This window comes from Lytechinus variegatus, chromosome 10 (genome assembly GCF_018143015.1).
Source record: "Lytechinus variegatus isolate NC3 chromosome 10, Lvar_3.0, whole genome shotgun sequence".
In the NCBI taxonomy this organism is placed as follows: Eukaryota; Metazoa; Echinodermata; class Echinoidea; order Temnopleuroida; family Toxopneustidae; genus Lytechinus; species Lytechinus variegatus.
Genome location: NC_054749.1, coordinates 15,001,724 through 15,015,985, shown reverse-complemented (window position 1 = coordinate 15,015,985; position 14,262 = coordinate 15,001,724). Strand labels below are relative to the sequence as shown.

The 14,262-nt window shown below is 36.1% G+C and overlaps 1 protein-coding gene across 2 annotated transcripts; it reads left to right on the top strand.

Moving 5' to 3' along the window:
- The first annotated feature begins 114 nt into the window (after positions 1-114).
- On the top strand, positions 115-14,173 carry LOC121422880 (hydroxyacylglutathione hydrolase, mitochondrial-like). Of its 2 annotated transcripts, none has more exons than XM_041618107.1 (8): positions 115-278; positions 3,644-3,849; positions 5,355-5,419; positions 7,439-7,562; positions 9,039-9,144; positions 10,699-10,904; positions 11,821-11,900; positions 13,371-14,173. In XM_041618107.1, the coding sequence occupies exons 1-8, from the start codon at positions 149-151 to the stop codon at positions 13,465-13,467; spliced, it is 1,014 nt and encodes a 337-aa protein (XP_041474041.1). In that variant the 5' UTR covers positions 115-148; the 3' UTR covers positions 13,468-14,173. The 2 variants fall into 2 exon arrangements, with proteins under 2 accessions (XP_041474041.1, XP_041474042.1); XM_041618108.1 differs by lacking the exon at positions 115-278 and adding an exon at positions 1,396-1,668.
- Positions 14,174-14,262: the final 89 nt, after the last annotated feature.

Here is a 14,262-nt window from a genome sequence, read left to right as displayed (position 1 = left end):
AAGACTGGAGCAGCGCCTGGCCGGCCGGGCCCTGCCCATCTGCTGGCGGCGCGGCCGGCGCGGCGCCCGGCAGCTCAGTAGTAGTGCTAGTGCAGTGCAGCGCAGCGCAGATATCATGCTCTGAACGCCGGGCCTAGTGGCGAAGGGAATGATGTCGGCTTTGCATTTGTCTAGGATTAACTCTAAATTGATATTTGTGAGCAGATATTCTTCCTTGGGAAAACCATTCAACGGAATTCCACATTCGATCCGTCAGCAGTGTGAAAAGCTCCGAAGAGGTATAATACCGTACCGGTATTGCTGTTCAATAAAACCAATAAAAATAATAATTTGTCAAATTTTGTATGTAGTCCCGTATGTATTGAATTGTGTATGGCAGTGTACTTCGTAGGATGGGGGGTCGGGTGTCCGGACACTTTATATTTTTAAGCCTTCTTTTTTGTCTTTGGATTACCCTAAAAATATGAATTCAGTAGTTGTAATCATCTTCTATTTTGTTCTCTATAATATTTCCTACGTTTTGTACTAAAAATTGATGAAACTTCGCCTGTAAATTTCTTCAAATGACTTCCTAAAATTGATCGTCCGGACATACAACCTGTCCGGACACACAACAACTGGGTACGATTTGTAGATTATGTGACTTTGCTTTGGTCATTGTTTTGCTTGTATTGGTTTCATTCACAAAAAGGCTTCCTAACTAATATCCCTTGATATGAATAACTATCAGCAGAAAGAGTAGATGAGACGTAGCCTTAGTCACAAAGTACTTAGCACAATTTTCAAAAAGTAAAATTATGATAAAACTGCAATTATTTTGATGAATTGGGAAATACACCAAATGAAAATAATAGCAGATTGGCCAAATATGATATACATAATTAAATCATGAAAACTGGAGCATTCCTTTGCTGAGAAAATGAAGTTATGAATTATTCATTTCATGACTCAGAAATTAAATGTGGACATAGATGGTTGCCCCCTTGATATCACATTTCGATAGTTTACGAAAATAAACTGTTGTAAAATGATGATACAGTTATTATGCAAGTTTTTATGAAATCTTACATCAAAATATAATAGTGTGATTATATACAGTGCCTTTCAGAAAAAAGGTAATCCAAATCTAGAGGGCTGGTATTCGAATTGTATTTACTTTTGTGAAATTATTCTGCATGGATGTGAAAGAGAAACTCATCATCGTTCCGTTGATACCCTTTTTATACCATTTGGGTCACGCATGACCGAATTAAGTGCTGTTGAAGACAAAAGGTGCAAATTCCACTTTTTCCAAGTTTTTGAAAACTTGATGAAAGGGCAGATGCTGATGTGAATACTTTCATTGATGCCCGAGTTGGCAAATATCTTGATTGGACCTTTTTCTTCCAAAGGAGTGTAAGTGGGCGAAGGTACTTGCAAGTGATTAACGAGGAGATCGTACCACAGTCATTGGACCAACCTTTTAAGAGACAGGTTCGAGGAGTGTACCTGCATCTTTGGTGGATTCAGGACTAGCACTCCTGTCCTTTGATCCAACATCGTTCGAGATAGACTCAAAGAACTCTTTGGACATTAAGTTGTTGCCCTCAACCATGAAGTAGAATGGCCACCAAGATCCCCTGACCTCGCGCCCTGTGATTATATCCTTTGGGGACACTTAAAAACAAAGTATTTGTAATTCCTCTTCAAGATCTTGATGATTTGCAGGGCCGAATTTGACATAAGGTGGATGCGTTTTGTGCAATGATCTGGCAATGGTAAGACGAGCTGTCCAAGATATCCACGCTACCGGTTCTGTGTGCAAAGGAGAAGAAGGCATGTGGAAGGTGTGCATGAATAAGACATTAACCTTTCAATCATCATTTCAGAGAAATGCCTTGACTCTTTCCAAAAAATTACTTTTTTACATTTTATTCTTTCGAGCGCACATTTTACCCACTTTACCAAAACTTGGAAAAAGTGGTACCTGCACCTGTTGTCTTCAACATCAATTAATTCAGTCATGCGTGGCACAAATGGTATTAGTAGGGTATCAATGGAAAGCTGATGAGTTTGTCTTTTATATCCATGCAGAAAAATTTCACAAATTGAATATGATCCGAATATTGGCCCTCTAGATTTGGATTACCTTTTTTCTGAAACGCACTGTACATGTAAATTGTTTAAATCTTTGGATACCAAAGCATATGATTCAACAGATTCTATGCATAAAGTAAGGATAGAATTTATCAGAATGTTGATAAGGGTCTGAAAACAAAGAATACTAGTCCAATTATTCATGTCCTGACGTAGCAGAATCTTTAATTCTTATCGATTCAATTATTTTGACTATTTCAAGATGAATGCTTTTATGGCATTTTGCCAATAGTTTTTATGTGCATTACAATTACTGAATGAGCTATCCCACTTGTTTTGCAATGTAATTAAACTTCTATGATCGATATTTAAAATTTTCAAATTTCAAGACAGTTTTGCATGCCACATATTCTACATGTACCCATGTGCTGCCATTATTTTGGAAAGAAGTTATGGCATTGTCGGAGGTATGAAAAATTTTAAGTCAGGTTGTTGTCCCTGATCTTGGCAAGGAGGGCTTCGTGAAACAGTTACCGGTCAAGTAGCTCACTATATCTCCGATTTAGTCAAGAAGTTAGACTTATGATGATGTTGAGAAATGGGCCCCTGATCTTTCTTCAAAATTGGTATATTTGACTCTCCCAGCTTGTCTCCCAGTTTGTCTACATCTTGCTGTTGTGAAATGGAATAAATCTACATTTATAAAAAAAAATATAGGCCTAACCTAGAAATAATGACAATAAAAAAAATTTAAAATGTAAAATTTTTTAAAAGAGTAGATGGCTGAAAAGGGATTCAACAAACACATTTTTTAATGTTGGGTAAGTGGAATGATACTTGAGTGTAGATCATGTTGTCCTGATTTGCCGTAGCTTCACCAAATTAATTTGTGTTATCATTCGCAACTTTATTATAAGATTATATTTCAGTTTTCATCAGAGAATATGCTTCAATCTCCATTTTATTGGTGGGGGAGTTATATAAGGAGGTAACAAGAAAAATTGCCAAGTCATCTATGGTCATTGAACACAATAACAAAGTCTGTGGTCTGATGTCAGTGTTTGCACAAAACACAGAGGAAGGAAGGTTTGTTTGCTCTTGAGTAGGGCAGCAAAGACTTAAACATACAAACAAATTAGAAGGCAATTTCACTGGAAAGCTGGTAAAAAAAACTATTCATTCATCTCTGCCAAAATAGATTAAATCTCCAGAAAACTTGTAGCAGGTAGTTGGTAAGTTTGATTTTCATAATATATGCCCGTTGTTTTGTTCAATAACTTCTATGACTGCTAAAAGTTGCCAAGTCAAGTAATTAAATGTTCAGTAGATCTAGACCAAAAGCTTCTGTCTCTGTAGATCTGGGATGACAGTAAAGTGTCAGAAATTGTCTAATAAATCCCCAGAATGATGGTTATTCCTGTCCACAGTAAATCTAGATCTACAGAATAACAGCAAGCATTCTCAAAGTTATATTACAGTAAGGTACAGTGCAAATAATTTTCTTTCAATAATTGCAGTTTGTCTAAGTATAAAGGCCTCACACATAGATTTGTTCATTTTTTTTCAGGCAGCCAGGTTTCTCAAGCAAGATTACACCACATCCAGACTGTGCTCCGACCCCATCTCAGACTGTGCCACTCTGCTACCACAGTGACAAGCCAACCCGACATGAAGGTTACCATTCTCTCGGCCCTGGAGGACAACTACATGTACCTCTTGTCCGATGAGGACACCAAGGAAGCTGCCATTGTAGACCCTGTCAACCCAGAAAAGGTAGATCAACCCTCTGGGGGGGGGGGGTGTTTCACATAGAGCCAAGTGTGACTGTGAATCAAGCTTAAAGGTCAAGTCCACCCCAGAAAAATGTCGATTTGAATAAATAGAGAAAAAATATTAAAAAATATTGGTGAAGGTTTGAGGAAAATCCGCCAAAGAGTAAGAAATTTATTAGAGTTCAAAGTTTTGGATTTGTGACGTCATAAACGAGCAGCTGCCCCATGTTTTATATTAAATGCATGAATTTGAAATTTTTATGGTTCCTGATGACTTAATTTTGTTTTCTATTCATGAACGGGTGTGAAATGATTTGTCTATTGATATATAAGGTACAGTGAAAACCATTGTTAATTTTCTGAGCAAATGAAATTTCATTGATTTTTTACCTTTCGCTATGCAGGAATGCTGCTCGCATATGACGTCACAAATCAAATAATTGAAATTCTAATAACTTTAATTATTTGATGAATTTTTCTCAAACCTTGGGCAATATTTTTTATGATTTTTTTCTGCTATTTTTACAATAAACTTTTTGTCAGGGTGAACTTCCCCTTTAAAATAGCATAAAATGAATTGTGTACTGAAGGCCCTCTTGCTCAGGCTGAAACTGAAACAGCAAGATTTATATTTACTAGTCTTTTGTGAAGACCCACTTGTTGATCAAAGTAATAATGATAATAATAATGACTCTAATTTTACCTAGGGTAGCCTCTGTCAGCTGTAAGCTGTTCTTCCAGCGGGCCCTGCATAACAATATGTTATTATTACCCTTCTCCATTTTCATACGTCAAGCACCTGGCAAGATGGCAGAAGGCCCCATTTTGAAAGTCTGTGGTATGACTTGGCAGGGGATCGAACCCACGACCTCCCATTCATGAGGCGGGCGTTCTACCACTGAGCCACCCATCAGGATATGTGGTTGCAGACTAGTGCTACAGGGGGCAGGGATGGGTAATGGCAGGCGACCTTGGTCACATTTGCTCTACGGTCGCCGTACGGCAAGTCGAAAAAAGTTGTTTTTATTCATTTTCATTCAAACCACCGATATATTGTATATAGCTGGTACAAAAAAAAAATGTTAAAACGGCTGTTTTCGACTCGCCGTACGGCCGCCGTAGAACAAATGTGACCGAGGTATAAGGGAAGAAAGAAGAAAATAGAGTATAAAAAGGGAGATCTGTTTGTCTGGTTGTATAACTCTGTCTTCTCTACATTAACTTCCCCCCCCCCACCACTTAATATAATATCAAAATACAGTTGGTCTATCCATGACTTTGTACTGTTTCTTATTGGAAAATAGAACATGTCTTAATATTGAAATGAAATCATGGCCAATTGAGTGTATTTTAGTTTGCCTATTGTATGTGACCCAATACAAAGCCAGCTTCCTGGATTACCTAGCAGATCATATTGATTTTGCGTAACCCACTTGCCGGTTTGTCCAGGGACAAATATTTTCTGTCATACATATCGTGATTATTTTCTTTCTTTATTTTTCTCAGGTTGTGCAAGCTGTGAAAGATGGAGGTTATAACTTGACGACAGTTTTGACCACTCATCATCACTGGTAAGACTTCTAATCTAGTGTAATGAATCCACTTATAGTCCATGTATCTGTGGAATCATTTTCAAGTTAACCCACAAAATTCAGAATTCTCTTTTTTTCCATAGGCTTTATACAAGGATTCCACTGCCATCTTTGTAGGCAATGGGTCACATAAGCTGTATGTTTTTATTTTCCTTACCTCGGCACTTACTGAAAGTAATCACAAATGAATCCCCTGATTGCCCATCCTACCAAGAGGAACATGGTCTCCTGAAAGATTTTTAATTCAAAACTCAGTAACCATTTTTGAAAAACAATGTGAAGCAAGAAATAATATTCTGGAGATATTTATTTTCATTTATGACTACAAAACTTAGTGGCTATGATGTTGAGAGTTTATCTGTACAAATTTGAAAATATCTCTTTTTCTTTATAAAAGAGTTGATGAAAATAATGTTTGTATTTTACTATTTGTTAGGGAATTTATCCATTCTGCCCCCTTTTCATCCTTTTATTGTACAAATATTTCCAATATTCTCAATATATAAATTCTTTTTTTTTTATTTGATTTCTAAAGGAACATGATTTTTTTTCATTCAGTTTATAATCCACATTTTGGATTAATATTATTTTCATGCATACCTTTATCAATTTATGGATATGAAAAAAATTGTTTGGAAAAAAAGCATGCAAGTTTTAACCTTGTTTCTATCAGATTTCGATATAGGGGAGACCGGGGTTAGTTGGAACATGGGGTAAGTTGAAACATTGTAATTTTCTTTAACGCCTGTAAAATAAATTTATTCAATACTGCCCTCAATTTATTGTAATAATAATTCAACACTGTTGTATTATTAATAGCAATAAATTGAGGACAGTATTGCATGAATTTATTTTACAGGCTTTAGAAAAAATTACAATGTTTCAACTTACCCATGTTCCAACTAACCCTGGTCTCCCCTACATATGTTTGCTTTGGAAATTAAGATTTTAATTCAAATCAACGTCATATTTTTGGATGATTTGTTGCACTATTTATCCAAACTAAGTTTTAATAATATTTTAAATGCGATTTTCGTTTTGTCTTGCCTGCATAGTAAAGCGAGACTTCAAGCGCCAATTTTCCAATGGCAACAGTGACGGCAGTGGTGTTATGAGAGCGCTGGCAGCGGCAAAATCTTAACCAAGGTTAAGTTTTTTAAATGTCTTCATAATTTTGAAAGTGTAAGGATCTATTTCATGAAACTTAGTCATAAGAGTAATCAAGTATCTTTGATAATGTTGTAAAGGTTGCAGGTCACATGTTTAAAGGACAAATGCCATTTTAAGGGTAAATAATCTTTGACCATGTTGCGTTTTCAATATTCATCAAAAAGTTACAAAGATTAAGATTTAAATTTTCAGGATAATTTTGAAAGTATTAATCCATATTTCATTAAAACGTTTAATGGTTTTCAAGTATTGGTAAATGAATGAATGTAATTTCAGGTCACTAGGTGAATGTCGAAGATAATTTGTCAATGAACAAATTAAATTTGAAGAAAAAAAATAACCAAATGTTAGGGTTTTGTTTTTTGTCATGATTTTGAAATCATCAGACAGTATTTGGACATAATGGTTTACAGGTATCAGAAATTGGATGAGTATAATTTCAAGTAACTAGCTACAAAGGTCCATTGTTTATTATTAAACAAATATATTTAACCATTTAAAATGAAACTGAAAAGAGAAGGTTTTTGGGTATATCACAAATGTAAGAAATGAAATATAAGTTTCTTAGTCAAGGTTAACAAACCTTTTACTTTAGTACTTGATTGTCAAATGAATGTGTGTATTTTTGCTCTCTTTTTGAAAAAAAAAATATTGGTCTTACTTGGATTGCTTTCAAAGTCAGCATTGCTTCTATATTGAATTGCTTTAATGCAGGCAAGACTGCAAAACGAATTCCACTTTTTTGGGGGGTGGGGATGGGGGTATTATTGATGTTGCTGTTATTTTTATGATTATCAGTGTTATTCTTGCTATTATTTCTGTTTGAAGGGATCATGCAAGTGGTAATGAGAAACTGGCCGAATATTACAAAGGTGGATCGCTCACCGTGTGTGGGGGAGACGATCGCATTGGTGCTCTTAATAAGAAAGTAGGAGACGGAGATCAATTCAAGGTAAGACAGAATAAAACACATATACCAAATTCATAACACTTTCAAACTTCATCTGTTTACATTCATACATTATTTCTCGTTTAGACTATGGCAATGCATCGTTGTTCAATGCTAACAATGATCAGGGGCCCGTTTCATAAAGGACTTGCAACTGTTGTAACTTTGCCATTATGGCAACTACCATGGAAACCTTGATTCTGATTGGCTGCTGAGCCCTGTTACCATGGTAGTTGCCATAATGGCAAAGTTACAACAGTTATAAGTCCTTTTTGAAACAGGCCCCAGATCCTCAAGCTTCAGAGAGTGCAAAATGCCGCCATCTGAATTCTTAGTAAAACTTCCAAATGTACGCATATAACGCCTGTTCTTAAAGAACTTCACCGGTTGCCTGTGGTGGAGAGAATGAAATTCAAGATTTTGTTGCTTACATGGAAAATTGTTAATGGTTGTGCTCCTCATTATTTTAACCATCTTATCTCGGAATATGTACCCTCTAGAAATCTAAGATCTTCAGGAACTGGGTTGTCGACAACTCATAGAATCAAATGCTCATTCGGTGAAAAAGCTTGTGCTCAAAGTGTTCCAACTTTGTGGAATGCACTCTCTTCAGCAATACACAATGCCAAGTCTATAGAGTGTCTTTCAAAGTCAACCTTAAGACATATCTATTCTCATCATACTTAAAACAATACCCATTCCTCTTCTATGTAATAATTCCCTTTGCGCTCCTCAATAGGAAACTAGATAAAAGGCACACTCCATAATGCTGTATATTATTGTTATCATTAAACTTCAGTTCAAAAGTCTTTAGTTTAAAAGAGTTCAGTATATCCATATATTCAACTCAGGTTTAGTTCAAAGTGAATACTTTGAAATTTAACTTCAGTTGTAAAGTGTTCAGTTTAAAAAGAGTACAGTATACCAATATATTCAACTCAGTTATAGTTCAAATTCTGGTCAAAGGTTGTGGTTTCATTAAGTACATGAAGGGATAGCCAAATGTAACAAATGTCTCTTAAGTGTGGAAGTTGAATTTAGCACCTCAAACACTCAAACCATTCATCACTTTCTGGGAAAATTGACTAAAATAGTTTTGTTTTCCATTATTACGCATGGGGAATGAACCTTCAATTAAAACAAAATATTGAAATTATCGGCTCCCCTTAATTTTTCTCTGGATTTACCTGTAGTCCATGGTTTTAAATTAAACTAGAGTTTGTAAAATGACCCTCTGTATATGTGAAATAAGTATTGGGCAAATTACCTTTATTTCAGGCAGTTATTTTCTCGATTTGTGAAAGATGTCATAGAGTAACACTATATTTAATAAAGCAGTATGTAAATGTTGCATATTATTTCCTATTTTATGATTATTCATTATTTTCATTCAAACAGGGTGCTAACTGTGCTTATTAATTGATATTTTCAGTTGATCTACTACTGAATACATATTTTCACATATTTTGTACGGAATAGATTGGTAGTCTTCAAGTAACATGTATGTTCACACCCTGCCACACGAAAGGTCACATCTGCTACTACATCCAAGGAGATGCATCCGAGGATCCAGCTGTATTTACAGGTAAACGTCAAATCTGAATAATATTTGGATCATTCCTTAAAATGTGTATGCCTAATTTCTGACCCTGTTTAAATTAAGCAGCCTGTATTCTTAAGTCAAATTTAATTCAGGCCATGGGCTTGCTCTGTGCTAAACTTATGTCATTTTTTTTTGTTTCGTTTTACTGCATCCATTGCCTATGCTTTAATGGTGAAGAAAACTATTTAATAGCTATAATTATTCCTATCAGAGTTATGCATGGTTTTATCAATTAATGTGCTGAAAAATTGAACTGCTACTGTTTGAGATTAGTGACACAATTGGCTTTCCATAGTACAACACAACAAGACCAGACTTGAAATATGGGCTAATCATTTATGCCTTTTAATCAATTATATGACACAGATTTTAAAGTCTATCGGGAGTTGGTCAAATTCACAGAAAACACACTATTAATTAATGGCCCATCGTTGTATCTATAATTTAAATAAGGCCTGGTCCCACTGGCCGACGGATACAAAACGTATTCATAATGGATACAGCGGACAAGCAATATTTCAGGGTGGCTCCACTCATTTTCATCCACTCCAGACAATGGACAAAATGGGTGAACAATGAAATCACAGTGGATGGATGCTCGATGAATATTGAGCGTATGAAACACATATGCAAAGAGTACACAATGGATACATAACATTTTCCAACAGATGGCAAGATTCTTTTACATTTTACATCGTCTATGCATCCGTCAATGCAGTGGGACTAAGCCTTAAACTGTTGGAACTTCTTCAATGAAAAACATGTTCTTAAAGTGCAACAAATTTCAATGCAGCTTTAATCAGTCTTGTTGTTCAGTTTGTGGGTTTCTTAATACGTATATGTATTGTTGGACCCTTCATGTGATATCACTCATTCGGACTTATCTTGAGAGCAGGGAAAAAATACACAGGGGGGCTAGGGGTGATTTTGCCCCCAAATGCTCAAAATAGCTCTGGAAACTTAAATAAGGTGCCCTGGAAACCCCCATCCATTGCATTGAAAAGCTTAAGCAATGTTGCAGATTTGGGCAGTAATTCTTGAAAAGAAGCCCCCCAAAATAAAGAAAAAATAATGTTTGCCTACTTGAGAGATTGGTCTGCAACATGAATCAAAGTGACGACACATTTCATTTAAACACTACTATTTCCCTGGTATATCATTCATGGCTCTGATTATTCCTTGTTATCTGCGCTTCGAATTTGTTTCTATATGGCCAGTGCTGTCTTGTGTGTTTTAAGAAAACGTGGTTGACCCGAAATTAATGAATCGTGGTAAAAGAAATGTCATATTTTACCCAAGGTAGCCACCTCAGTTCCGAAACCTGTTCTCCCAGTGGGTCCTACTTAGCATGATAATGTTATTATTACCCGGCTTAAGCACGGCTACCATTATCGTAATGTTGGTAGCACGTCTATTATAAATAAAATGAACAAATTGTGAATAGATTATCAAGCTATTTTGCTTTCATATTGCTTGCCCCATATCCAGACTATAATGTCACATCAACATTTTTTTATCCCTTTTCTTTTTTGAAAGGTGATACGTTATTCATATCTGCCTGCGGGAAATTCTTCGAAGGCACTGGTGATCAGATGTACACCGCCCTCATTGAGAAGCTCAGCAGACTGCCTGACAACACCAAGGTTTACTGCGGTCATGAATATTCAGTGTCCAGTCTGACCTATGCCCTCACGGTGGAACCAGATAACAAGGATCTCCAAAAGAAGTTAGAATGGGCAAAGGTAAATCATATAGTTGTCGAGTATTGTTAGTTTGGAGGAATTAATCCTACTTTGGGTGATGATTAGTCAATATCAAGCCCCAAATCATCACCTTGTTGCCTTACTAGAGCCTTCACTATTCTTATCATCAAAGCCCTATAAACACAAAACTTTGCAATCAATTACAAAATAGCAATGGCCAATTAATGTAATTGATGCATCAGCATCCTATATCTTGTTCAACATACTCCCTATCAACCTATCAGAAATCACTGTTTCGACACTTAAACTTACAATGCTCTGTTTTTTGTTTTTTTTTATGGGGGGATTTAACCCAGATTCAAATTTTAAGATACCTTAATAGGTTTACGTCCCTTTTGTAATAATGACGAAAATTTTGGCAAATGGTTCCCATATTTTTAATGCCTCCGCAAACGAAGTCCGGAAGGTTTTTTTTTTTAAGCCCCCACAGACAAAGTCCGGAGGGGGCATTAAGTGTTGCCCCTGTCCTTCCGTCCGTCCATCCATCTCCCCACTTGGTTTCCACGCAATAACTCGAAAAATATTTAATGGATTAAAAAAAATTTGGTGTGTAGGTAGATGACACCAAAATACAGGCTAAGTTTGAATTCGGAGTCCGCAGGTCAAAGGTCACAGCTCATTATATGTGCGAGTTGGTTCAATCATATTGAATGAATTTCTGATCGTGTTAAGCGGGGGCATCTGTGTCCTTTGGACACGTCAAATTTCTATTTTTAATTGTCATGTGGGGAAAAATATCAGTGCTCCTTATTGATATATGTATCAAACAACATAAGACAACCTGCCTATGATTGCCATTCCAAACTACCTTTTAGTTACCTTAATTCCTAGGTTTCTCTGTATTGGAATATTCCTAATTTTATTTTTCATGATTTTGTATCTTTGGTGAATACAGGAGCAGAGAGCCAAGAAAATGCCTACAGTACCCTCTTCTATCGCGGAAGAAAAATCGTATAATCCTTTTATGAGAGTCAGGTTGGTAATCAAGCGTTTAATTTATAGCTGTTTAATGTTTGTACTTGTTAACATGTACTGCAGTTAGGCAATTCCAAAAAAATATGTACATCCGACCCGCAAATATTTGGGATGTTTATGGTATCTTCCGTCTCTGATTTCTTGTTCTTTTGTCAGTCTGTATTGCTCTCAAGCGACCATGACTTGGTCAGTTTATGAAGTGAAGCAAGACTTGAGAAATATGGGGGTTGGATGTACAAGAAGGTTGATAATTTTATGGAATTGCCAAGTTGTGTTTAGAAGGTTCTGATTAGTGAAGGATCGGAGGAGCAAATTGTTGTACGTTAACATTGGCTTGCAGCTCCAAACATATGTCTGAACACCATACTGGTTGTAATTCTGTTCTGCAGTGTGGCATTGAAAGGTTATGATCAGAGGAGTGAAATATTTATGTTAACATTGTCTTGCCCCTCCAATTAATTTTCTGATCAGCTTTCTGGTGCCACTGCCACACTGCATTTAAAGAGATCTTCATTTAATACATATAAATAACATGCATGTAAACTTTAAACCTTTGGATGGCATTCTACGGATCTGTTCTTTATGTATTTATTATAAAATTGCATGACTTTGATTTATGAATAGTAGTTTCATAGAAACAAAGTGCATTGAACAAGTAATTAAAGAAATGTGAAAAACACAAACAGGAGTCTATATTTTTCATTTTCAAACTACAAAATCACTTGGAAATTTGAAAATATTACCTGAAATTTATGAAAGGATTGTATTAAATAGTGAGATTTATATAATACAGGTTCAAATAGCTACTGAATAGACACAATTGGAAGCATTTTGGTGTAACGGTTCTGACTCTGTCCTTGTAATCAGAGGGGCGTGTGTTCGAATTCCTCCATAGCTGAGCATCCTTTGGCAGGGCGTCAATCCAAAATTTGCCAATCCAAAATTTGCCACTCTCCACCCAGGTGTTAAATGGGTACCCGGTGGTGTTTCATAAAGCTGTTCGGAAGTTAAGAGCGACTTTAAGAACGACTGGTGATCCTTTTTTGTGGTAAATGGTATATTTAAAGGCGACGGTTTAGCACGTAAGAAAGGATCACCAGTCGTTCGTAAAGTCGCTCTTAACTTACGAACAGCTTTATGAAACGGCCCCCAGGTAGGATGGGAAAGCCTATGTATTATGCCTAGCAAGTGAGGCTTGGAACTCTTGTTGGCATGCTCCCCATGGAGTGGAGAAGGTGCATACATTGTATGCGGGCATGTCAGGATCCAATGGCCGGGGGTAATAATAAATCTGTAAAGCGCTTAGAGACGTTCTGATGTATAAAGCGCTATATAAAAGTGGAATATTATTATTAAATGCATTTATCCGAGTCATCAGCAAGGGCTTGTATTTGATATTCATATATATATTCAATTTACCTTTCTCTCTCTCCCGTTCTCTCTATCCCTCCTGTTTATTTTCATCTGCAGAGAGGCATCCATCCAGAAGTATGTAGGTAACACTGAGCCCATTACAGTGATGGGTCTATTACGCAAAGACAAGGACAACTACAAGCCCAAGAAATGAAGGCATCAATCAACAACATTTCATCAGTAATGGGGTTTTGCATGAAATTAATACCTTCAATTGCAAATCAAGTGCAAGTCTCCAAAGCAAGAATTGAATTGTGGTTGTATGCAGATCAGTGAAAAATTTGCATTTAATCAAAGGACTTGCATTTAATAGTTCGAACTTCGTTGATTTGTAGTTGAAAATAAGTTTGTTGCAGAGCACGTTTGGCCCGAAAGTGGTTTTAATTGTACCATGGTACAAAACCATGGAATACAACAGATTTCTCGTATTACCACACTTCATTCAGTCATGAATGAAGCACACATTTATAATTGGACGTTTCGTTATGTAAGCAATGAAAATGAAACAATTATCTACATAAAATCTTCATAGTCTATGGTTTTGTAACATTTGTCCAATTGAAACAAATTTTGTGAATTTGGGCCATTTAATTTTCTACTTCATATAGGCTTAATTTTAATGATGCATTAACAATAATAATCATGCTCGATGGACTGTAGCAGGACTACTCATATGATGTAGTTGTTCACTGGAAAGGTACTCTTCAGTCCTTATTGCCCTGTTTCAATAGAGCTTCGCAATTGATCTTGAAACTGATTTCTAAGGTTGATTGCATTTGTTATTGTGTGTAATCACTTGTAAATATCAGACCTTCGGACAATCGTTATGCTTTATGCCTCGGGTCCAAGTATATTTAATTCAATCAGACAAAACTCTGAACATTGAACAAATTCACATTATGATAGAAATATCCTCAACATTGAGTGAATGCAGAAAAATTAAATTTAC